At 47.5% G+C, this 23,468-nt stretch overlaps 1 protein-coding gene across 5 annotated transcripts in view; it reads right to left on the bottom strand.

Annotated features, from left to right (window-relative positions):
* Positions 1–260: 260 nt before the first annotated feature.
* MORC2 (MORC family CW-type zinc finger 2) overlaps positions 261–23,468 on the bottom strand; it is a 42,500-nt gene continuing 19,292 nt past the window's right edge. The window contains exons 6-27 of one of the 5 annotated variants that reach the window (XM_081801793.1): positions 22,879–22,987; positions 18,852–19,011; positions 18,637–18,748; positions 17,983–18,108; positions 17,094–17,173; positions 16,280–16,362; positions 15,640–15,725; positions 14,206–14,346; positions 13,968–14,122; positions 13,727–13,855; positions 13,115–13,220; positions 12,664–12,796; positions 11,343–11,417; positions 10,877–11,257; positions 10,155–10,286; positions 9,634–9,688; positions 9,077–9,218; positions 8,712–8,948; positions 8,526–8,619; positions 4,779–4,967; positions 4,593–4,685; positions 261–3,521 (exon numbers count right to left, since the gene is read on the bottom strand). In XM_081801793.1, coding sequence (XP_081657919.1) covers positions 3,453–3,521; positions 4,593–4,685; positions 4,779–4,967; positions 8,526–8,619; positions 8,712–8,948; positions 9,077–9,218; positions 9,634–9,688; positions 10,155–10,286; positions 10,877–11,257; positions 11,343–11,417; positions 12,664–12,796; positions 13,115–13,220; positions 13,727–13,855; positions 13,968–14,122; positions 14,206–14,346; positions 15,640–15,725; positions 16,280–16,362; positions 17,094–17,173; positions 17,983–18,108; positions 18,637–18,748; positions 18,852–19,011; positions 22,879–22,987 — 2,887 coding nt within the window. In that variant the 3' untranslated portion in view covers positions 261–3,452. The remainder of the gene's footprint in view (positions 3,522–4,592; positions 4,686–4,778; positions 4,968–8,525; positions 8,620–8,711; positions 8,949–9,076; positions 9,219–9,633; positions 9,689–10,154; positions 10,287–10,876; positions 11,258–11,342; positions 11,418–12,663; positions 12,797–13,114; positions 13,221–13,726; positions 13,856–13,967; positions 14,123–14,205; positions 14,347–15,639; positions 15,726–16,279; positions 16,363–17,093; positions 17,174–17,982; positions 18,109–18,636; positions 18,749–18,851; positions 19,012–22,878; positions 22,988–23,468) is intronic. The other 4 variants (XM_081801795.1, XM_081801796.1, XM_081801798.1 and 1 more) reach the window with 4 other exon arrangements.

The raw sequence follows: 23,468 nt of genomic DNA, 5'->3' as shown, positions 1-23,468 counted from the left end.
ACTCTTGGCTACCACTGCTTGAACCACAGGTCTGAAAGGCAGTTATGTAGACATGGGGAACTGGACCCAATAAGAGCAGCCAAAAAGTAGTGTCACTCAGATAAAGGAGGAACCAGAAAAGTTTTTCTCAACTATTAACCCATGCCTTCCTTGAGTAAACAAACACATTAAACCTTTGTCCATGGGACACTTGGGGCCTGAAAGGGTCGTACAAGGTGAACATTTTCCTGAGGACTTCACCCCTTGGTTATCATCTTCTATTTTTGTAAACTTTTGTACAGAAGTCCCTAATCCAGATTCAGAACTACAGACTGCATCAGAGACACGACTGGCCAATGAAGGTGCTCAATCGTAGTTCAAACCAACTCAAAAATATATCACTTTTCTCCTTTCAGATTAGTACACAGGATAGAAGAGACTGCATACTGACAAGTGTGGTGGGGGCGGGGGCAGAATACACTGCTGGTAGGAGTTAAAGTTGGAGGTCTTTTCTGGACTGTATCTTAGTATTTTTAATATTATTATCTACCATTTGACACAGCCATTTCTCTTTGGAATTTCCCATACATACATATAGATCTGAGTTAATAATACACACACTCGGGGCGCCTGGGTGGCTCAGATGGTTAAGCGTCTGCCTTCGGCTCAGGTCATGATCCCAGGGTCCTGGGATCGAGCCTCACATCGGGCTCCTGGCTCAGCGGGGAGCCTGCTTCTCCCTCTCCCTCTGCCTCTCTCCCTGCTCATGCTCTCTCTCTCCCTCTCTGTATCTCTGTGTGTCAAATGAATAAATAAAATCTTAAAAAAAAAAAAAATACACACACTCATCATAGCATTTTTTCATAAATGTTAACCCAAATGTTTGTTAAGTAGGAGACTCTTAAACATCAGTACATCCAAGACAATGAAATGCTATGAGGTTGTGCAGAAGAAAAAAGTAGACCCATATGGGCTATTCTGAAACAGGTTCCAAGATACACTGAGTGGGAAACAGGCAGAAACAGAACAGATGTGTGCTTAGCATGGATATTCTTTTCAAGGAAAAACAGGGATCAAGGGTGAAAGGGAGTCTTGCTTTTCAGGCTTTCCAGCCTTTTGTACTGTTTGAATTTTTACTGTTATGCATGTGTCACTTAAAAACTAAAGAAAGTCCCCATTGCTCTCATTCCTTAAAAACAAGCAACGCCAGGGCGCCTGGGTGGCTCAGTTGGTTAAGCGACTGCCTTCGGCTCAGGTCATAATCCCGCAGTCCCGGGATCAAGTCCCGCATCCTGCTCCCTGCTCAGCTTCTCCCTCTGCCCCTCCCCCTCTCATGCTCTATCTCATTCTCTCTCTCAAATAAATAAATAAAATCTTTAAAACAAACAAACAAGCAATGCTGTACTCATTCACCTTTTTGCAGCCATTATGCTATATGGACCCTCAGGCCACAAACCAGCCAGACCACTCCCTCCTCCCAAGTCTTCAGAAAGTTCCAAGCAGTTCCCATCACATGGAAAGGGGAGGAATCCTGCACTTTATCTTCCCACCCAGAATGGCAGGAGCTCCGTCTGGGCAAAACGCTACATTCAGTACAGCTGTGATTGGATTTAAACAGCAAAGTGGGCACATGGAGTTCAAGCTAAAATGTTTTAAGAAGTTCAGCATTTCTGTTTCTGTGCGTGTTAAGGAAGGTGAATATAGAAAAAGATGGTGATGAGGAATAATCTGAAGACAGTTTAAAACCATAGTGGTAGAAAGAATGAAGTAGGAAGTGTTAGATTTTACTAACAGAAGAAAACAGACTGAATTCAGGAGTCTCACCAGTAAAAGTTTTATAGTATTGCATTTTGATTACAGGTATGTAAATAAAAAACTTGGGTATTACCCTCTGGTAAAAATGCAGAACCAACTTCCTTTAGATTAAAACAGTAGGTTTGGAGACAAAAATGAACCACATGCTGCCTGGGATGAAGAGAGCGAGGTGGACAGGAGAGGAATCACCAGCTCAAGAAACCCCTAGGCTCAGAGAATCTTCCAGAGGAAGAGACCAGGTTCTGAGTGGTATTTCCCCAAATAACCCTGCCACAGGGATGTGGTTTGGGGAAGCCCCAAACCCACAAATTGCAGGTGCTTCTGGACACGTGCAGAAGTGGGTAAAGACTTCCCTCACCAGTGCCTCCCAGTCTTCTGCAGAGGCCACAGAGTGGCATGTGGGCCACTGTTGACCTGGAGTGGGTAGATGCCAGAAACACACCCAGAAAGGTTTGAATCACAGACCAGTGGTACCAGGCCATAGTTCTTGTGCCTCTAGAAAACCCAAAGTCCCCAACTATAGAGGAGAGAGTTGGGGGAAATCAAACCAGAATTTTTCCAATGACCACTAAAGAGAAACAGCAACTCTTGCCTTTGTCTTTGACCCTGAGAAGTCACTTGAAGGACACAGCTGCGTGAGGCTGTGATTAGATGGGAGGGAAGGCATGGTGTGCTTCCTACAAAGCTGCCTCTGGAGTCCCTGTGGCTCAGTGACCCCCTCTCCTATCTGGCCTAGAGCAGGGACCGGTGAGGCCAGGCAGAGGGGAAACAGTAAAAACAGCAGCAGCAGGCTCTCCAGATCAGCCAGCACCATCTGAGGCAGTGTGCTCCCTCCAGACCCTGCCAAACCCACAGGCAGAGGTCACCACCAGATCAGCACCAGGGGCTCTGTCATAAGGAGCTTTCTCAAAAAGAATCCTTTGGAATTCAAACATTCATTCAGTGTGTACTCCACTAGAGTCAGATCTACTACTCAATCTGGACTCAAGTTTTTGAGGTGGGAAACCTCACTATCCATAGTTAACTGAGGAAATCACTGCCACAGGGAGAACTTGAACGGTGGATGGGGGAATTGAATGGGAGGATCTTTCTTCCCCAAGCTGTTTGGACAATGCCACAGCATGACTGACACCTGCTTGGGCCAGCATTCATGTCCCTGACCTGAGAAGGGAGCTGCTCAGCACTGAGCCTCTATCCTGATCCACTGCCCCCAGGGGTCCCCCAGATCAGAGCCCCTAGGAGAAGCACAACTCTGGAGGGCTCTTTCCCTTATCAACACTGTTCATCCTCTAGAAGAGCTAAGCCCTGCCCCTGAAGCCTCTCTGACTTATGGATGACACTGGGTTTACCATATCTTGAGGAGCCAGGAGCCAAGAGAAGGAGCTTGGCATCCTGGTTCTCTGTCCTTTGCCCAAGAGTCACCAAAAGAAAAATGTATGGTCTCATAGCAGGCGCAGCATCTTTTTTCTTTTAAAAAATAAATATTTATAAACTTAGGGAGGAAGATTCAAAGAATCAGAGTATTTTTCCCTCAAAAGCACAAATGTCTCATGTGAATCAAATCAAGGTAATTCCACCAACCCATGAACAAAACACTCCCCCCACCCCGAGAACTCTGCCTTGAAGGGCAGAGGAGCTGATCTTTGTCTCTGAGCCCCTTAGTCCCCCTTGGTGATCAGGTCCTCGATGTAGGCATCCAGCTCATCATCTGTGTTGATGTCTATGTCCTGGAATAGAAGGGAGCAATCAGCTAGGGGCCAGAAGGCGGTGGGCGGAGGGGGGCCACCTCCCCATCCTTCTCACAGGCAAAGGAGCCTGAGCCCAGAATCCCCAACCCCCTCCTCCGCCCTTGCTGTCAGGCCTGTCCCATCTTGATCATTCTCCCCCTCCCCATCCTCTGTGCACAGATGACGCCCAGATTTCTTGCTCCTGCCCTGCCTTTACCCCAGGTTCCTGGTGCCTTAGATGTGTTGCAGACTTCTCAGACTCAGTATTCAAAACAGCCCAACTCCATCACCCCACCCCGGGTTGTGCCCATCTCAGTACAGGCTACCACCTTCCCTCACCCAGGGGCTCAAGACAAACCATTAGAATCACCCGTTTCCTTCCTTCCCCCCAAATATTACAAATCTGTCTTTCTCACAGTCACCATCCAAGATTCAGGCCACCAAATCTCTCACCCAGATAAGTGTGGGAACCTCCTCACCCAAGCCCTAGCTTCTAACTTCCACCCAACTCCAGGACTTCCTACAACCAACCACGTAAGTATCTTAGGTTGCAAAAAGGACTGTGCCAAACCCCTCCAGGGACGGCCCACCTCACATAGGCCTGCCTCTTCTATCACCCACAAGTCCCTGCCTTTGACCTCAGGTCCTACTCTTCTCTCTGCCCAAAGCACTCACATCCAATCTTGTAGGACTGATTCTACTCTCAGCTCAAATACCCCTTCTTAGAACATCCTAGTAAAGTGGCCTCCATGTTTCCTTCTCTTGTATTTACTTCATAGCACTTCCCCCCATCAGTAATTCTGTGCACCAGACTGTTGGGCCATGAGGGTAGGGATCTTAGCTTGCCTATCTGGTTCACCCGGTATCCACAGGACAGACACAGAGCAAGTCCACAGTTTTCACTGCCTGGGTGAAGGACTAAGACCCTACAGAGGCACTCCCCACTTCTGGGCAACCCAATCCCAATCTGGGCGTCATCTGGAAAAGCAAGAACTTCTTTCTGTTTTATGGCTTGGAGGATTCTCAAACTAGGTTGTAAATAAGATCTAAACAAGGGCAAAAATCTGATACCGTGGGTCTGGCTGGGATGAGGCCCAGGCAGCCGCACCACCTCCAGCCCTCCTGGTCAGGATGCTGTGCAGCCAGGGTTGGAACCACAGATTCCTGTGAGTGGGGAGAAGGGAGCAGGAGGTGCCCAGGCCCCCCTCCCTGAGACACCAGGTGGTCCAGCTGCAATGAGAGGGCTGCCTGGCTCACCTCCTGCACCTTTTGCAGGAGCGCCACGATGTTGGTCCTCAGCTTCTGCAGCTTCTCCTCTGTCTCTCGGAGCTTTCTCTCAGAAGTGCGCAGGCTCTCCTCGGAGGCCTTGGCCCGTGAGTCAGCACGGCTCTGGTAGGAATGGCACAGATTCTGGAGTCCCACTTCATACTGTTTGAAGTACTCTTTCTGTAGGGAGGGAACCCACAGGATGATTGCATGAACTTACAGGGGCCCCAAGGGTCCCTCTAGATTAGCACTAGTATCCCCACCCTGGCTCAGCACAAGGATGCTCAGTGTGAAGGGATTGTCACACACAAGGGACAAGCAGGCTCTCTAGCTCCAGAGTGGAAAAACCTGATGCCCATCTCATGGGGCTGCCATGAGAGGGAGATAGGATCACCCAATGTGAAGCCCTCAGCCCTTGGCAGACAGCAAGCTATTAGTGAGGGATGCCATTCCAGTTGGCACAAAAAGGACGAGTCCCTCTCCCAGCTCAATCACACCTTTCTAACTTCACCACAGTCCTCTTGGCAGCCCATTGCAAGTCACGCCCCACAATGTAAGAACCAAAAGTTCTCTTCCAGAAATATTTATCAAGCACCCACCAGCAGCAAATACCTTCAGATTTGTGTAGTATACTTCTATAAGCAACATTAGAGCTTTTACTATCTTTCCTGAGTACCTGAAACTTCCAAAATGTGGGGTATAGTGATGGTAAACTAGCAGTTTCCCTAGACATGAGGCTTTTCAAACTTTTAAAAGGTAGCAGAACACTTGCTTCAAAAGAAATGTTACATGGAATCTAATTGTAAAAAAATTTGAGCAGTATCTATTTTCAAAGCTCAAATTTATAACATCATTTACTCTTAAGTCACCAATGAGAATAAGGCCATTTTGATGAAAATGAGTGGTTCTGGCTGACCACTGTAGTCTTATCAACTCATGTGTTTATATGCTTCTATAAAGATGTATGAGCTACTGGCATTGAGGGGCTCCTGAATGATTTTAAAAAGCGTTACTGGCTCCTGACTGCTGTTTTTAAAAAGTGTGACTGGAAAGTACTTAACTATGTCATTTACCTTACAATGTAGAGTATCCTATTAAACCAAGATGGCAAAAGAAATTTGAAGTTTTATGTAAAAAATTATGTTGGCAGCACAAAATAAGTGAGCAGACTCCAAAATATTAAAATTCAGTATACGATGTCTTGAGCCTATGATGTTAGTTTTTTAACTCTTTATTATAGATTTACATGGTTATATTACTTTTTAAAAATACATATTTAAATCTAGTATTTGCAGGACTCCTGAGAACTTTATGGAACTCCTAGTCCAGTATGGTGGCAAAAAGGATGATATTTTACAGACTGACAAGAGCATAACGAACATTAGACTCTGTTGTGTCCCTGACATTAAAAAAATTAGTTTAAGTTATTTTAGACATTACAGTCAGCAGACTATAAAGTTGATGCATTGAGATGGACTCTGAAAAACAAACTGAGGGTTCTAGCGGGGAGGGGAGTGGGAGGATGGGTTAGCCTGGTGATGGGTATTAAAGAGGGCACGTTCTACATGGAGCCCTGGGTGTTATACACAAACAATGAATCATGGAACACTAAAAAAATATAAATAAAAATTAAAAGTTGATGCATTGGTGATATACCTTTTATAAGCATAAGCTAACAGACTTTTAGGCTCAGATGATCTTGGCTGTGTTTCTGGTCTGAGCAGCAAAGATCCCACTCAGGCTTCACTCTGAGTCTGACAACTTTAAGCCAAAATCAACAAATCTGACTGACAAGAGGATGCCAGGCCACCCTAGCCATCCTATCAGTGGTTTGTTCCTGGGATCTGCAGAGAGCACCTGCAACCTCAACAAGCGCAAGAGTTGAGGCATGGAGCTTTCTGGGGACACTATCACGAGCTCTGCCATCCCCTAGCTTCCTTTGCCAACACCTACCCTCTCATCTCATGGGGAAGCAAGGCAGTACTGGAAGAAGGGCAAGACCCTTGTCCTAAAGAAGAAGTACCTGGGTTCAAATCTGGGTTCTATCACAAAAGACTCTTCATCTCTCTGAGCCTCAGTTTCTTCAACTCCTAACTTTTTTTTTTTTAAGTAGAATGGAGACTTAAAACCCCATCTTTTCCTCTTTGGCAAACCATCAAGCACACAGCTGCCATACGAGGGCCCAACGTCTTGAACATACTAGCCCTGCAATTTCGATTTCTAGTTCTGTTCTCTAGAAACTCCTCCCTAGAAAACTTAAGCTATTCCAACCATAAAAATATCTATCCCACTCAATGAAAGACAACTCCCAGATCCCATATGCAGCCCCGGCCTTCCTACCCCTCCCAAGTGCCCAGTCCCCAGTCTCCACCTGCCCATTGGACATCACCAGAAATGTAGGTGCTGGTGCTTCCAGCCCAACACATATCACAATTCATCACCTCTCTTACCCTCACCCTCTGTTTTCTCTTCCAGTTAACAGCTTTGTCATCACTTCCCAAAGGCCTGAGACATAGAGAAGCACGTGGCCTCTGCCTCCTCCCCCATCACTTGCCTCCAGTCAACAACCTCTGACATGGCCCTTTCACCCACCAGTCCACCCCCTCCACTCTGGCTCAAGTTCCTGTTCCCTCACCTCTGAGCTGTCACAACTGGACCCGCCCCCTTGCCCCTGCATCTCCCATCCACGCATCCCACCCAAACATACTGCCACAAGAGGTATCCTCTTAGGGCGGGGTCAGCACACTAGAGCCCCAGGCCAAATCAGCCTGCCACCTGTTTTTGTAAATAGAGCTTTATTGGAGCACAGCCATATCCATTCCCTTACAAGCTGTCTACGGCAGCTTTCACGCTGTAATAGTGGAGTTCAGTAGTTACCACAGAGACTATACAACCCACAAAGCTGAAAATATTTGCTAACTGGCCCTCTACAGAAAGTTTGTAGACCAGGTTCAAACTGACAGTTCCCCCAGCTCAAAACTTTTGCTGGCCCTTCATTTTATTCAAGGTTTAAACCACTATGCCTAAGACCAGACATTCAAGACGCACCATATCCTGGCTCTCAGGCCCTCTTCTTCCCTCAATGCTCACCACACAGCCTGCTGCCTTGACTTGGGAACTTTCATCCCTCTGACCCCTTGCTCACGAAGTCCCCCTACCTCAAAGCTTCCCTGTCACTTATACAGACACTTCAGACTCCTGCTCTCTCCCCTCCCAAGGCTGCCACAGCCCAACCACCTGCTTCCACAGCACTTACTGCTCTCAGTCTCATGTCCAACTACTGGTAAAAATTCAGTCTCTATTGAATCCTACGCCACTTGGAGGCAGGACTCTCTTCTGCTGCTTGTTAAGAGGTCCAGCACGGGCCTGTGCCACATCAGCATAATAACACCCAGTGCTTACTTTCAAGACATCTCCACCTCGCTCTAAGAGTCAAGTTTTAGGTACTTTGAGCCTAAGTTCTTCACTGTTGCCTGGAACAAGTTTACTCCCTCTGCTGGGGTAGAGGAAAAAGGATATACTCATTCTAAAATGTCAAACCAGGCCTGCTGTCCTGAAGTGAGGACTCAGCCCCAGCATCTTATGGTTGTGGTTGTGGTTGGCTTCTGCACATCACAGTCATATCCAGCTACGGGGGGACGGGGCGGGGGGGGGGGAACACAACAAGGGCTGGCAATCACAAAAAGCATGAAGCTGACAGGTCATGCAGAATAAAAATAAAGGTTAGGCCAAACTCACCAGAGGAAATGATATTAGCTCATCTGAATTCATAGCACTAAGTTCCTTCTTGGAGATGGGGAAACTTGGAGGCAGAAAGTACCGTAAACAATTCCTAAAGAAAGAAGAAGGTGGGAGCGGAAATTCAGAATAGCAAGAACAAGTGTGGAGAGCCACAGCTAGCCCCAGACTGGGAAGACACATTACCGGAGGATCTGGACAAGCAGGTCAATGGTCTCGTGGTTGGTGCTCGGGGCAGTGGTGTCAGGCTCTATGCGGATGCAGTCAGAAGTAGAGGGCTCTGCCGTGGCTACAGCCTGCTGGGCCACCACCACCTCCTCCTCCTCCTCCTCCTCCTCCCCACCCTCCTGCTGCGTGTCGGGGCTCTGGTACTCCGGAGAAGGGGGCTTCATCAGCCGCACATCCTCACTGCCTTTCTCCACCCTAGGAGGCACACAAGCACTTGTTTCATGTGTGCCCCAGGCGCCCAGGATGGGCCACCTTCTGGGAGGCCAGGGATAGACCTCCCCCTGGCCTGGCCAACTCTGTCAGCTTCTGGAAAGGGGCATTACCAGCGGTCTCTCGGAGTGGTGTCTGTGGGCACGTAGTCAAACTTCACCTTCCACCGCACCACATGTTTGCCCACCTCCACAGCTGTGACGCGGCCTGTGTACCACTCCCTGTTCACACGCACCTCCACATGCAACCCTTTATCTGAAAGAATGAGGATGGAACGGGAGTCAGAACACTAACAAAGTTCCCCACTCAGCCAGGGCCACCTTGAGAGAGGCGGTCCCAGGATCTGCAGAGACAAGAACCCCTAGATGCTTGCCTGTACTTTGCCAGGAACATGAAGCCCAGCCACCCTGATCTCCTTTCCCCATCTGTTGTGAGGGTGCCAAAGAGCAGCAGGATGAGTGACTGCCAGAGGTGCAAGCCAAGAAATTTGTGCTAAAAATACACGTAAGGGTGTGCTATCTTCAGAATTCTTCTGTTAGACTTGGAACCATTGCTGCACAAGAGCCCAGAGCCAGGAAAGCCTTCAAGAGCCTTCAGGATAAACAGTTGCTGGCTGAGGGGCCCCACTACCCTTTCCCCCACAGGCTGCCAGGTACCTCCCCAAACTCACCTTTCTGAGCCCTCTTAAGATCAGCTGGGTCCTCTTCCCCAGCACTGTCCGAGAGCTGTAAGGAGAACAGAGTCTGTTAGAACCATCCCCAGTGCCCCCAAAAAGCAGATTTTTACATGACTGGCAACCCAGGGTCATTAGCTGTCACCTCATGTTATCTTATGTGGCCATTTACATCTCCGTGTCTCACCAAGAGCTGCTCTCCAAAACACTACCTTGAGTATCTACCCTTCTGCCACCTTTATAAACAAGACAGTATGCAAAGGAAAGTCACAAACACAGGGAAGCAAAGGGTTCCGAGCCTCCTTGATATGTGTGTGACCTCCATCCTGTGATGAGAGCCAGAAGCCAGCCTCACTCAGAAGCCTACCTGGCGCCATGTTTCTAAGTCATCTGTGTGACTAAGAGTCCTATAGAGATGAACTGGGCTTCTGGAAGGCTCAAATCACAAAAGATAAACGGAGCTGGTGCAGACTGCAACCCTGGGGAAGGAGGTTCTAACCTCACCTGGTACCACCTACCTCATTCAAGTCCTTCTTTTCCTCCTTCACAGCAAACTTGCCCCGCTTAGACCTCTCCTTCCTCCTCTCAGCCTCCTCCTCAGCTTCTTCTTCGTCAGAGACCCCAAGAGTCCGCTTCCGACCAGGAGTGGTCTATAGCAAGAGGAGAGGGAATGTGAGGAGGGGCCGTGTCAGCCCTTGAAGTGCAGGAAGGTTCCATCTGGCCTAAAGGAGCTGTTCCACTTGTGTGCTTCTCAGGTCCCCCAGGGCTGAGCCTCCCGACATTACTCCGTATACAGCAACCTCCTGATCCCTGTGCCCACAAGGACCTTTGCTCAAAGCTGTCGTAGGGGGAGCCTCTCAGTTTACTTCTCCCTTAGCCTGCCTGGCCAGCCAGCTGTGACCTCCCTGAGACATGCTGACCACTGTTGCAGCCCAGCAAGGCGGTCACCAGGCTGCCAACCTACACCTACACCACAGAAGCTGGTGGAGAGGACTCAAATATATGGCAGACCAAAACTTGAAGGGAGCAGTGAAGAGCTCCCTGGACAGGAAACCAACTTGCTCTGTGCCCTGACCACATCAAGTCCCTTCAGCTATTGAGACTCCTCCTCAGGGGCAACAGGAAGCTTTAGATTTGATGATCTCCAGTGAGGCTCCCCCAAAACAGCTTTGACACAGCCTGATTCCATTCCTACACCACTGAGGGTAGACTCGGGGCTGGAAGAGAAAAAGCATCTCACTGGGGAGAGTTTACTGGGTGGCTCTGGCTTCTTGACCACTGGAGTCTTGATGGCTCTGGGAGCCGGGACCTCCCGAGGGCTCTTGGAGTTGGGTAGCAGAGATGGTGCCAGTGGCTGCACCACAGGGGTGGGCCGGGGCGCAGTCTTAACCAGTGTGCTAGCAGGCTTTCGGGGTGCCTCGGGTGGTTGCAGCAGCCTGGATGTACTGGCCTCCTCCCGAGCTGCCAGGGAAGGAGGCTTTGGGGTACTGCTGATGACAGGAGCCTTTCGGGGCTGGCTGGCTGGCCTGGGAGCTTGCAGGGAAGGGGGTCTGCTGGGGGCATTCTTGATCACAGCAGGTAAAGGAGGTGACCGAGGTCGCTGAGGTCTACGTGCAGGTTCCTAAAAGAGAACCGGAGAGAATGAGAACACTGATCCTAGCACAAGACACCTAAGGAAAAGCCCTTCCCCCCGTCCTGGGCTTTACCTCAGTGGAAGGTCTGGTGGTCACTTCCAAAGGCAATTTCTTCAGGTCAGCTTGGGACCGGATAGGTGTGGTTTTCTGCACAGCAAACATGATGATGAGGTTGTTTGCGTATGTTGGTACATTCAAGCAAACTCTTTGGATCCCTACTATGTGTCTGGGACAATGGGCACATAAAAAAGAAAACCTAGGCACAGTCCTACTATTTGAAGACTCCCATTCTCACTAGGAGACAAAAAATACAGACACTATATCATCAGCAAACTACAGGATTCTATGTGATTCATCTAGCAATTGAGAGACCAGGAAGAAGTGTCAATGGACTAAATTCCTATAAAAGAAGCCAGAAAAGTAAGAAAAGCCTGATGGAAAAGGTCAGAAGGGACAAGTGGGATTCAGTAGACAGGGAGGCAGGCCTAAGACATCCAGGGTAGTGTGAACATCTGCACAGACACAGAAGCCAGAAAAGAAAAAGCTTTTTATAATAAAAATGATAAATGTACCATAAATACATCTCAAAAACCTGACAAATCAATTATGAAAAAAATACATGAGAAGAAGCTATCCTGAAAGAAACAAATAGACAAAAAAATTGTCCAACTCAAAAATATGAAAGAAATTCAAATTATAAGATGTGTACCTCTGCCTGTCGAATTTGCAAAAAAACTTTAAAATAAATGTACTGCTTGTAAAGAAACAGAAATCAATATATCTTCTGGAGAATAACTTGGAAGTAGTTTTAAAAAGCCATAAAATTTTACAAATGCTTTTACTCTTTCAAATTCACTTCTGGAAAATTATCCCAAGAGAAGTATGCACTAAAAAGTGTGTGTCGGGCGCCTGGGTGGCTCAGTTGGTTAAGCGACTGCCTTCGGCTCAGGTCATGATCCCGGAGTCCTGGGATCGAGTCCCACATCGGGCTCCCGGCTCAGCGGGGAGCCTGCTTCTCCCTCTGACCCTATCCCCTCTCATGCTGTTTCTCTCTCTCTCTCTCTCTCAAACAAATAAATAAAAATAAAATCTTTAAAAAAAAAAAATAAAAAATAAAAAGTGTGTGTCATAACACGATTTCCATATTTTTATTATAAAATATATGTGTACATAGGCAGCCATAAAAAATTAGAAATGTTAGTTAATGGTGGTTACCTCTCTGGTAGAATACTTATTTTCTGCCCACATTGGAACACATAAACAAAATAGTCTGATTTTTTAAAATGATCATCATTAATGTACTCAAGAACCAGGAAGCCACTGACGGTTCCTGTTCCCATCCCAGACAGACCTGACACAGGCTAGCTCTGTCCACTGCCCATGACCCACGCACCTGCAGGGCTTCTAGCTTTTCCTGCTGCTGGCGAATTTTCTCTGTCAGCTGCTTCTGCTTCTCTTCTTGTGTCTTCAGGTCCTTTCTGAATGTCCCCAGGGGAACCTTCTGCTTCTGTTCAGAAGCCTCACATCTGTAGAAAAGAGGGTGTTAGGGAGGTTGTGGCAAAACAGGGCCCTAAGTAGGACACAGTCCTTCCTCTTCAGCCAACCCATGCTGTCTCTCACAACAGCAACAACCTCAGGGTTCCCAAATGTATAGAATTAATACTCACTGCAGGACAGACATCTATTCTTATTTCCAGGGCACTTACTATTTGCAGCAAGACAGAGATGTGAGAATATCAGCACTGACCTCAAGATGCACAGCAAGTTATTTACCCAAAGGGTAGGGAGAATATAGTGAGGAGAGAGGAGATACCCACAATCTCCTTGTTAGAGCAAGTGCTCACCGGTCCTGCTCAGGATCAGGGTTCATGGAGCAAACCCAGGTGTCAGGGTAATCTTTTTCCACAGAACTCAGCTGGAAGGGGAGGGTTCGCCACTTCAGACACAAATCTATGACACAGAAAACACCCCCACAAACATCAGCCATGTCCCATAATATCTTTAGTAAACAGGTTCCTCTCAACCAGGCCGAAGGCAAAGATACCCCCGACTTTCCATGGCTACAACTCTGCCTTCCTTACACAATGGTAATTCTTCTCAGGGACAGTGATTCCAGCAAGAATAGACACTTTATATCATGGACTTTCAATGTTCCCAGCCTCTCTCCCTCCTCCACCAGGATCCTGGCTCAATCATCAATCACACCATTAACAATGGGGTACCAAACCAAGTGAGGCCTGGTAGGTTAGACACCTTCTGCCTCATTCAGGAGGGACAGGTGGGACTTGACACAGCCCCAAGGCTGAGCTCCCAGGCCCATCACCAAACAGACTCATCCCCAGTGGGACCCAAAGTCCATGAATGTCAGTCAAGTCAGGAGGCCAGCAAGGGGTCAGAAAGAAGAGGGTCATGGATTATGGTGGAGAGTCAGGAGGAGGTTCCGACCACCAGCTCACCACACTGGATGGTGGTTGGGATTTCCATAGCTCTCCGGCGCTTGTAACGTAGATCGCTGGATGGGGGCTGGTTCCAGTTGGCAGAGAGGTAGCCAAACTCATCCCAGAACTTGATGATTCCCCTCTGGGCTGGAAAGGAAACACCCACACATATTAGGAGCCAGCCTTTCACTCTTCCTAAATTTACATCCTTGGGCACTAAGGGTATTCTATGGTTGGAAGTGAACAGAAAGGGAATTACCAATGGCAATGTCCTTCCAATACTGTGCCAGGTGCTCCCCCATCGCCCGCAGCAGGTGCCGGTACTCCTTAGCATCAGCAAAGTCCTGCTTGTTGTGTGTAGGTTCCAGGACCAGGTAAGGCACATCAACAACCCCAACAACCCCACCGCATGCCCTGCAGGGAGAAAAAAGACACAACTCTGTCACCCCACTGGCCCACTGCCTTGGGCTGAAAAGCTCTCCTTGGGCAATACTCACATGCCCCCTTCCAGCTGTGGGCCCACTTTTTCATACATCTTGATCAGGCGGCTACAGTTATAGATGAACATGCCATCCAGGTCCCGGTGCTCAATGTTGACCCCAAAAACAAAATTCAGTTCTTTAGGTTCTTTAAGTGCTCTGAGAAGACACAATATAAATTTAAGCAGATCAACCCATGAATACACAAACACCATGTTCTTGAAGATATGTTAGCTTAAGCTTAAACTTGAGACATGTTAAGGAATAAGTTTTGCATTTCCAGTCAACGTGTAACCCATCAGACTTGGTAGGGAGATGGTACTGTGCAGTGACTCTAAGCATCCCTAATTAAAAGCATGTGACTTTGCCTAGCTTCTGGTAACAAAACAGGGACGTTAAGATTTAAGTATGAATGGAATACTGTGAAGCTGCTGCAAATCTCTGTGAAGATAGTTACATGGTGGACTAAACACAAGATCATACCTACTCCACTAATGTGACAGTAATAAATTTTAAAAAGGTAAAAATTCACTAGAACAATGAACACGTATGTGAGGGAAGAGACCCTCATGTGATAAGTAACAAAATCATGGAGCTGAAAAGCAGATGGATGAGCAGCACACTCACTCAGAAGAATCCAAAAATGTATGCCTGTGGCAGGAAGGCCAAGAAGCAGCAACCCAGGAATTCAATGTCCAGAGCCCCAAGAAGCTCCAGACATAAGGTGGGACACGGAGATAATCTAATCAGTCAGGACAAGTGCCCATTCTAGATGAAAAAGGTCCAAAACTCAATCTACAGCATTACTCCACATTTGTAACCAGGGATAAAATATTAAGAGTAGATATTACCAGATGGTACAAATGTAAGGGAGTTTTAAAATGATATTTCTAAAAATGATGTTTTACTAGTTTTATATAATAAGCATTTTATATATCCTTTAAATGAAAAGGAGAAAAAAGAAAAAGAGAAAAAAGAAGAAAAGAGAGAGAAAAAAAAAAAAGAAGAAGAAAGGGAGAGAGGGTAGGAAGAAAGAACGGGAGTTGCCAGGAAGGGAGGTCTACCAGGGAGTGGGCCCACCCTGCCTTTTCCTAGCTCAGGAAAAAATCTGCAGTGGGCATTTGACAAGCATTTGGGGTCACATCAATGGCTCTCAAAGCAATCTTTGTGACAGAATAGCGACCTCACAGGGTGGGGAGGGATTCCTTAAGCTCTTTAATTTTGACTATAAAAGCTACATAATTTTAAAAAACCAAAAGCCAGGGACACGTCTGGGTGGCTCAGTTGGTTAAGGGTTCTGGGACCGAGTCCTGCATTGGGCTCCTTGCTCAGCGGGGAGCCTGCTTCTCCCCCTGCCTACCGCTCCCCCTGCTTGTGTGCACTCGCATTCTCTCTCTGACAAATAAATCTTAAAAAAAAAACAAAAACAAAAAACCCAGCCCTGGCACTCACCGCTGCTTGGCCTCCTTGATCCGCTTCTTAACATCAGCTTCTCTGCGCAGGGTAATGGCTGTGTTCTGGACCTGCCGCAACATCACCTGGAAATGTACGTTGGCACCAAGTGAGGGGAGGAGGCGCTCTGGACCACAGCAGGCAATATTATAACAAACATCTGAAACTTCTCACTTTAAATCACATGGAATCAAAAACACACTCTGAGATTTACTTCTTTTCTACAGAAAATGGCCTTGATGGGGACAAACTCAAAAGCTATGCTTTACCTGACCAGGCTGAAATGAAGGAGGAAACACCCCCAAATGAAATAATAGTGTCAGACAGAGGGGTAGAGAACTGCTCAGACTCCTTCACTACTGTGTGTGACCTGGGGCAAGTGACCATCTTCACTTCAATCTCCCTTTCTATAAACTGAGAATACTAACAGTGGCCACTCCATATGGTTGTTAGGATGTTGAAATGATTAGCTAAGATTCTACCATACAGTGTGTTCAATAATGATTATGGAAACACCTTAATATCCATTTTGCAGCTTTAGGGTAAGGAGTTCATGACTAGCCTGGGGCTGAGCCAGGCCAGCTCTGGGATCCTAATGCCAGAAATGCTAGACAATAGCTGCTCAGATCTGGGGCCTTACCCTGGAGTCCCGTGTGAGGTCTCCACCTAGGCGAACTTCTAAGGTCCGAGCTTTGCTCTCTGCCTCCCGTGCCTTCTCCTCAGCTGAAATCCAGAAGAAACCATGAATAAGGAATACAAAGGTTCAAAAACTCTTAATCATCCCTCCTGAATCCCAGTGTAGTACCCGCTGGGCAAGATGTGTGTACACTGTCAAGGAACAGGAGAGCTGGGAGAGCAACCTCCAACCTCCCTGCCTGGAATGCAGTCAGTACAAAAAGGAAAATCCTTTTGTTTGGAGGTCCCAAACAAAACAGGCACTATTTATACTTGAGACATGTTTTTTAAACTTTATAAATGAACCAGAACAGGTCAAAAACTGCCCAAGGTAACCAGAGTTACATCCTCAGCAGGAGCTGGAAGTTATCCAAGTCCTCAGCCAATCACTCTCCATCAAGCAGCCAAGAAGCCCTGTCAGCATGAGAGACCTTGAGATGTTTGCCCTGGAGTCAGGAAAACCAATTTCACAAATATTTGGGCCAAAGAAAAGTGTGAGATTCTTCACTCTGAGCAAGCCAAGGAGTTGACACTGTTTTAGGTAAGTCCCTATAAATGGCTGATGAAGAGAAACTAGAGTCTGGGAAGAAAAACTGCTGAGAGGATTGGCATGCAGGTATGCAAAAGGAACTAGACCCGTGGTTCAGGAGAACAGCCTGCCCCTGGGTGCTAGACAGAGCTTTTTTTGGATCCTGCTTTGGCCACGACAAGTATCCCCCAGACAATCCCAACCTGATCCCCCCTCCTGCCTGGGGGTGGGGGTGGGGGGTGCACATTACCAATCCGTGCTACATGCTCAGCTTTCTTCACCTCCTGCTCTGCACGAGTCTTGAAACGGCTTGATGTGTACTTGTACATCCTTAACAGGGGGAAAAAGCAACCTGAAGACCCAAGCAGCAGCAGGGTTGGGCAGCAACCTGAGCAACTCAGGAATACCCTGCCTTCCTGCTCCCTTCCAAGCTGCACTGTACTCATGATGAGTCAAAAACAAACTTTTTTTTTTTTAAAGATTTTATTTATTTATTAGAGAGAGAGAGCACAAGCAGGGGGAGCAGCAGGCAGAGGGAGAAGCAGACTCCCCACTGAGCAGGGAGCCCGATGCAGGACTCGATCCCAGGACCCCGGGATCATGACCTGAGCCAAAGGCAGATGCTTAACGGACTGAGCCACACAGCCGCCCCCAAAACAAACTTATTGTAGCAAAATACCCAATTCCTTACTCCACTTGCCCCTTGCTCCATCTTTGATAAGCAATCGCACTACTCACCAGGTGTATCAATAATCCCACAGCAGAAACAAATCTCAGCAATCAGCCAGGGCCTTTGCTCTCTCCTGTGTAGTGTCTAAAGGCCCCTTGGCCCTGAAGCTGAGAGGCTCAGACCGTTCACTGTGCCAGGCAGGATACCCTCCATGTCACAGAAGGCACTCACACTCAACAAGCTTCACCAGCCAACCTCCACAGCTCATCAACCATCTGTGTCCCTCCCTCAGGACTTAGAAGTTTCTATGCAGTAAATCACAAGTAGCTTAAAGGCCCAAATGCAGTCAACACTGTCAGAGCCTCTTATCATCACTCCTAGCATCACTCAAACAATGCCCCCGAGAAATACAGCCACGGCCCCATCCTCAGCTCAAGGGAACAGCAGACCAGGGTGGGCAGACCCCTACCTGGGCTTATATAGGCAGCAGGAAAGCCTCTTGGTCTGCACCTTGTGCCCATGGATGAAGATCCGCATCCGGGGATCAATATAAAGCACGGCAGCATAGGCACGGAAGGAGCGCCGCTCTGGCTTCCTAGAGGTGGCAGGAATAGAGGAGTGCTATCACCCACCCCACAACCAGCTTGACCAAAGATATGAAAGGACAGCCTTTCTGCAGACCCTCCACCTCACATGTTGGCTTTTCTCACCACCCTGAAGGGCTGCTCCCTCAGTGTGGGGAGCACACCCTTCACATCCCCAGCACAGGCACTCCACAGACATCGGACCCCGCCTTACCACTGGCCCCACCACAGACCCAGCAAAACCCATCCTGTCTCTAGGCTCGGCTTCCAAATCAAGGAGTTGGGGCAAGGAATCAAGGAGTCGGGGCAAGGGACCATTAATCTTTTCTTTTGGCTTAGCTGAGGAGCTGCTGTCCTATTCATCCTTCTGTTTGTGGTAAGAAAACGTGGAGTGCTCAGCTTCATCAACTCCAATACTGGGAAATTCAGGGAATGAGCCTCACCCCCCCTTCGCTATTAAAGTCACCTCCTGAGCTTTCTCTCCCTGAGAAAATGGACCACCAGTTCCAAGCCTTCCCTCCCTTCCCAGCCACACTCACGTGCCCTCTGGGGAAGTCTCTGCCATCTGGATATCTCTTGGATTTGAGATTATGTCTAGCTCTGGCTCTCCATTATCCATGAGTTTGAGATTGAAGATGATCACCAGTGTTCCTGGGAAACAAATCCTCCTTTTGTCCTGCCAGGCACCACCTGATCATCCCCACACCACTCATGGCTCCTGGATTCTAGGGCCTGTAAGCTCAAGTCTACTTACCACTGTCTCCAGGAATCTTCATGAACTGAGTCATAACTTCCTCTTCATTGCGGAAGGGAGAATACTTGTAGATGAGTTCTGTCTCGATGGCAAACTTCTCCACGTTGTCTGTGACAGGTTCCCGGGTCCGAGCATTCCAGGTGGGCAATGGGACTATCACCTTTGGAGAAAGCACGGGCAGACACTTTGAGGGAAGACCCAGAATAGCCTTCCCCCAAAATGTGCATCCATCTTGTCCCTCTCCACAGTGGCTCCACATTGCCCCAGAGGTGAGGTCCAAGCTTTGCAGCCTGACACCAGAGGCTCTGTGGCTTCTGCCCTTCCCAAGCCTCAGTCTCACAGCAGAAGGTCCTCTGGGATATGCTGATTTATGCCCTGGGGGTCTTTGCATGAGCAGTTCCCTGCTTGGGATGGCCCTGGCCATTCTCCCAATTTGATATCAATTCTTCTCTCTCTACTACTGAAAAGATATTTGTACTTATCTAGTGAATCTGAAGATACATATAAACATACAACTCAGCAATTCCACTCCCAGGTTCTGGGAGTGTCTTCTGCACATATGTACCAGCAAACATGTAAGAGTAATGTAAATATCCAAAACAGAATGGATAAATTACACTATCATGTATTTATACAGTGGAATAGTGTATAGTAATGACGATGAACAAACTAACAGCTATCAGCATCAACATGCATGGATCTCAAAAACAACGTTATGTGAGGGGCACCTGGGTGGCTCAGTCGGTTAAGGGTCCGACTCTTGATTTTGGCTCAGGTCATGATCTCAGGGTCATGAGATCAAGCCCCAATGTTGGGCTCTGTGCTGGGCATGGATCCTGCTTGAGATTCTTTCTCTCCCTCTGCCCCTCCCCCTAACTAAAACAAAAACAACCAAAAAACGTTATGTGAAAAAGACAGAATAGAAAAAAAAAAAATCTATGGTATGAGCCCACTTAAATAAACGTCATAAAATAGACAAACTAAACTATTATTCAAGAACGCATATACAACACAGGTGCCAAAACTATAAAGAGAAACAAGAAAATAATCATTACAAAAGTTACCTGAAGGTGGTTCCTTCAGAGGTACAATAAGGAATACAATTAGTGAGGGGACACACTGGAGGCTTCTGGTATCAGTCTATTATGGCAACTACCTAGGTGTTCACTTTGTAATTATTCTCTCAACTGTACCTGTATTTTAATACACAATTCCATATTATGGAATTTAATCTTATGTTTTTAAAAGTCCTACCTTTCTCAATTGTACCTCAATAAAACGGGGAAAAAAAAATCCTCCTCTTTCTTCTAAAATCCTACCCTTAAGTGCCTCACCCAGAGGCTTAGATATGCTTCTCTCCCAGCCAGCTGCCCAGGAGCCCTGTGGATAGATGACTGCTTCATTCCCTCTGTAAAGCAAAGCAGTCCAGGCACCTAAAAGCTCAAATCAAATGGCCCACCCTAAGAATAAAGGGATTCTGTATTTTAAAAAGTGCCGGGGTGATAAACTGTTAAGGGTTCTGAGACATTTTACTGGTTTCTAAGAAGCTTTATGCCTAATGGTATTCATCCCTAGAGCTGGTTTGGACACATTCCTACCCAGTAGAAAATGATCTTATTTTGAAATCTTGGCTGAGTTTGCACTGGAGTACAATCCAAAATAGTGACCTTCTAGCACCAAGTAAGGAAAAAATTTCAACCTAGCTTTTTCACCCGGGGAACTGAATTCCATTTGTGTTCTGTGAATCTATACCTGACTCTGCAACCCCCATTCTTCACAGCAGCCCCAGGTGATAACAGCATTGCTTTAAACAGCATACACTTCCACTGGCACCCATCCCGGCCATCAGGACACTTCCTTAATTTCAATGTCACCACACTCCTGGTTTTCCTCCTACCCATCTGGTCACTCCTGTCTCTTCTGCCACCTTCTCCTCTCCCTGGAGGAGAGCATCCCTGAGATCCCAGGTCCTCTTCTCACTCTGAACACTCCTTTAGGTGAGCTCATCTGCTACCAAGGATCCCAGAGCCCAGGCCTCCCCTCAAGCTCACGACCCAAACTTAACTTTCCATGTCCAGGAAAACTTACTCTTCACCCAAGAGGAGGATGCTATTTTCTTTCATTCTTCACCAGCTCCAAACAGCCCACATCATGCCCCAGCTACCACACCAGAACCTACATCATTCATGACCCTCCTCCCTTTTCCCCTCTCCACTGATCAAACACCAGATTTGTGGGTCCCACATGTTAAAGGACCTCCCTGCTGTGGTCCTACCAGGCTACACACAGCTAGGGAATTTCAACTAGTTTACTCCAACACCTGTCTTTTCAATCCAATCACCACACAATAACAAAATGATTTTTTTTTTTTTTTAAAGAGAGAAAGAGTGCGAGCAGGCAGGAAGGGGGAAAGGGGGAGAGAGAGAATCTAAAGCAGGCTCAGCACTGGGCATAGCCCAATGCGGAGCTCCATCTCACGCCCTGAGATCACGACCTGAGGTGAAATCAAGAGTCAGATCCTTAACTGACTGAGCCACCCAGGGGCCCCACCAAACTGATCATCTTAAAAGGGAATCTGATACTGCCACACCCTTGCTTAAGTTCCCTTTGAAGGCTGGTGTTAGTAAAGTCCTGTATTCACCAAGGCCCTGAGGTCAAGCCTGACCTAGCCCTCCCTGCTCTCCAGAGGCCACCACCTTTCTTCAGGTAGCCCCTCTGCCAAGTCCCTTCCCACAGCCCTCACCAGCCCTCAGGGCCTTGAACAGACTATTTCCATGGACTTGACCACCCTCCTCCCACTACCCACAGTCCATCAGGAAACATTCCTGAAAACCACAGCCTGGGCAAAAGTTCTCCTGCCCTACCTTCTCCCAGGAGCGTTCTTTCCAGCTGTAGCACTTCTCTCACTGCATGTATGATAGATAAATTGACACAGTGCACCAAAAAGGCAAACAAATCCACTGGCTTGCCAAGTAAAGGTGGTGGAAAAAGACTGCCTTTCATTTCCACCATGAACTAATTTGCTATGATTTAAGCTCATTATCTAAATAGGGCCAGCACAAATCTAATCACAGCTAACCAAGAGAGATTAATCAGATTGAAACCCTGACTAAATTCACCTATCTGGGGATTTCTCTCTGCACACCCTCTCAGCCCCCTCTCTACAGCTCTCGCCACCACCTCCCACACATGAAAGGAGGAAGGTCCAGTCTGAGGCTGGGCAAACTAAAACTGTCTCTGATACCCTCTCTGGTGAGGAAGCACAGACCTCACCAGACCAACTCCGTAGATGTCTGAGCCACCAGGCCACAAAGAGAATCAACTGAGCATGTGTTTAGCTTACATAGTTATCTAATTACTGAAATGTTTTAAAATGAGAATATTCCAAATTCATTATGACTTCTTTCCAGCATAGCAATGATGAGCTGGGGCTAAGTGTCATCTGTCATTTAGCAAAGAACTTACAATGATGTTTTCCATATACTCACCTGCTTCACTACCTGCCCAGGCCCCACAAGTATCTTACTTGTTCCTTCTGATATAAACGATTAAAGCAACATATTTCTTCAAAAGGAAAATACATTCATAGCACATTCCACAAAATCACCATCATATGGGAAAGACAGTGCTGCTCCTATTATTAGTTCCTATTACTACTGCAGGTTGGGATCTCCACCCACAGTAAAGAAGCCAAAACACTCCCCTTGATAAAACTCTTCATACTAACACTCCACCAGACTAAATTTAGGCTGCAGGTCTAGAGAAGCTGCAAATCCAACTCTTGGTTCCTGCCATTTTGATGGCCTCATTCTCAGAAACAGGCCAACTGTTCTCTAAAACTTTGAGATTTTTACTTCCTCTCACACTAAGAGGTCTGCCTAACCCCTCAACCAGTTCATCCAACCAGCTAATCCCATAAGGAGGCATGGCCGCAATCCTGCAACCCCAATGAGCCCAGCATCGCAAATAACCTAAGCAGACCCAGGAAATGTGAAATAATGACTTAGGCCACAAGGACAGGACCTACTTCATCAATGCCTTCCTCCTCATGAAAGGTCCGAGACAAAAAGAGGCAGGTCATGGTGTCTTCCTTCTTGGTGAAGAGTATAAAATCCTTCCCAATGCGCATTGAGCCCCTGAAAGGAAAGCAGAAATGGGTTATTCTCCCAGGGAGATTCTGAATCCCAGGGATTCAAAAACTCACCTGAAAAGGGAGCAAATTCACCCTCTGGACATGACTGAAACTGCCTTTGGAGGGCTCTCCTCAAGACCTCCCTCCCTCGCAGGACCCTGAGATGAGGTCCACAGTCCTCATTCCCTCTGCTCTTCCATCAGCCTTCATTGTTCCTCACAACCAGCCTGACCACACTTACCCACCGTACAAGGCTTCCCCACCACCCTTCTAGGGCACATTCACCACAGATCGTCAGCCCCAAGTTAACTCCTGACCTGCTGCACGTGGTAAGTAACCCTGCTGCCCATGCACCAGGTTCATCTCAGCTACACAAGGACTGCTGTACTCTTTGTGCCACCATCAGATTTCTCTCCAGGAACCGATACCTTCAACACATCATCGTCCATGCTGACCACATCCAGTACCCATCTGATCCTTCCTTT

This window comes from Leptonychotes weddellii, chromosome 13 (assembly GCF_054177405.1).
Source record: "Leptonychotes weddellii isolate Sample4059 chromosome 13, ASM5417740v2, whole genome shotgun sequence".
Lineage (NCBI taxonomy): Eukaryota > Metazoa > Chordata > Mammalia > Carnivora > Phocidae > Leptonychotes > Leptonychotes weddellii.
Note: the sequence above shows the minus strand (reverse complement) of the source record. Positions and strands in the feature narration are given on the sequence as shown.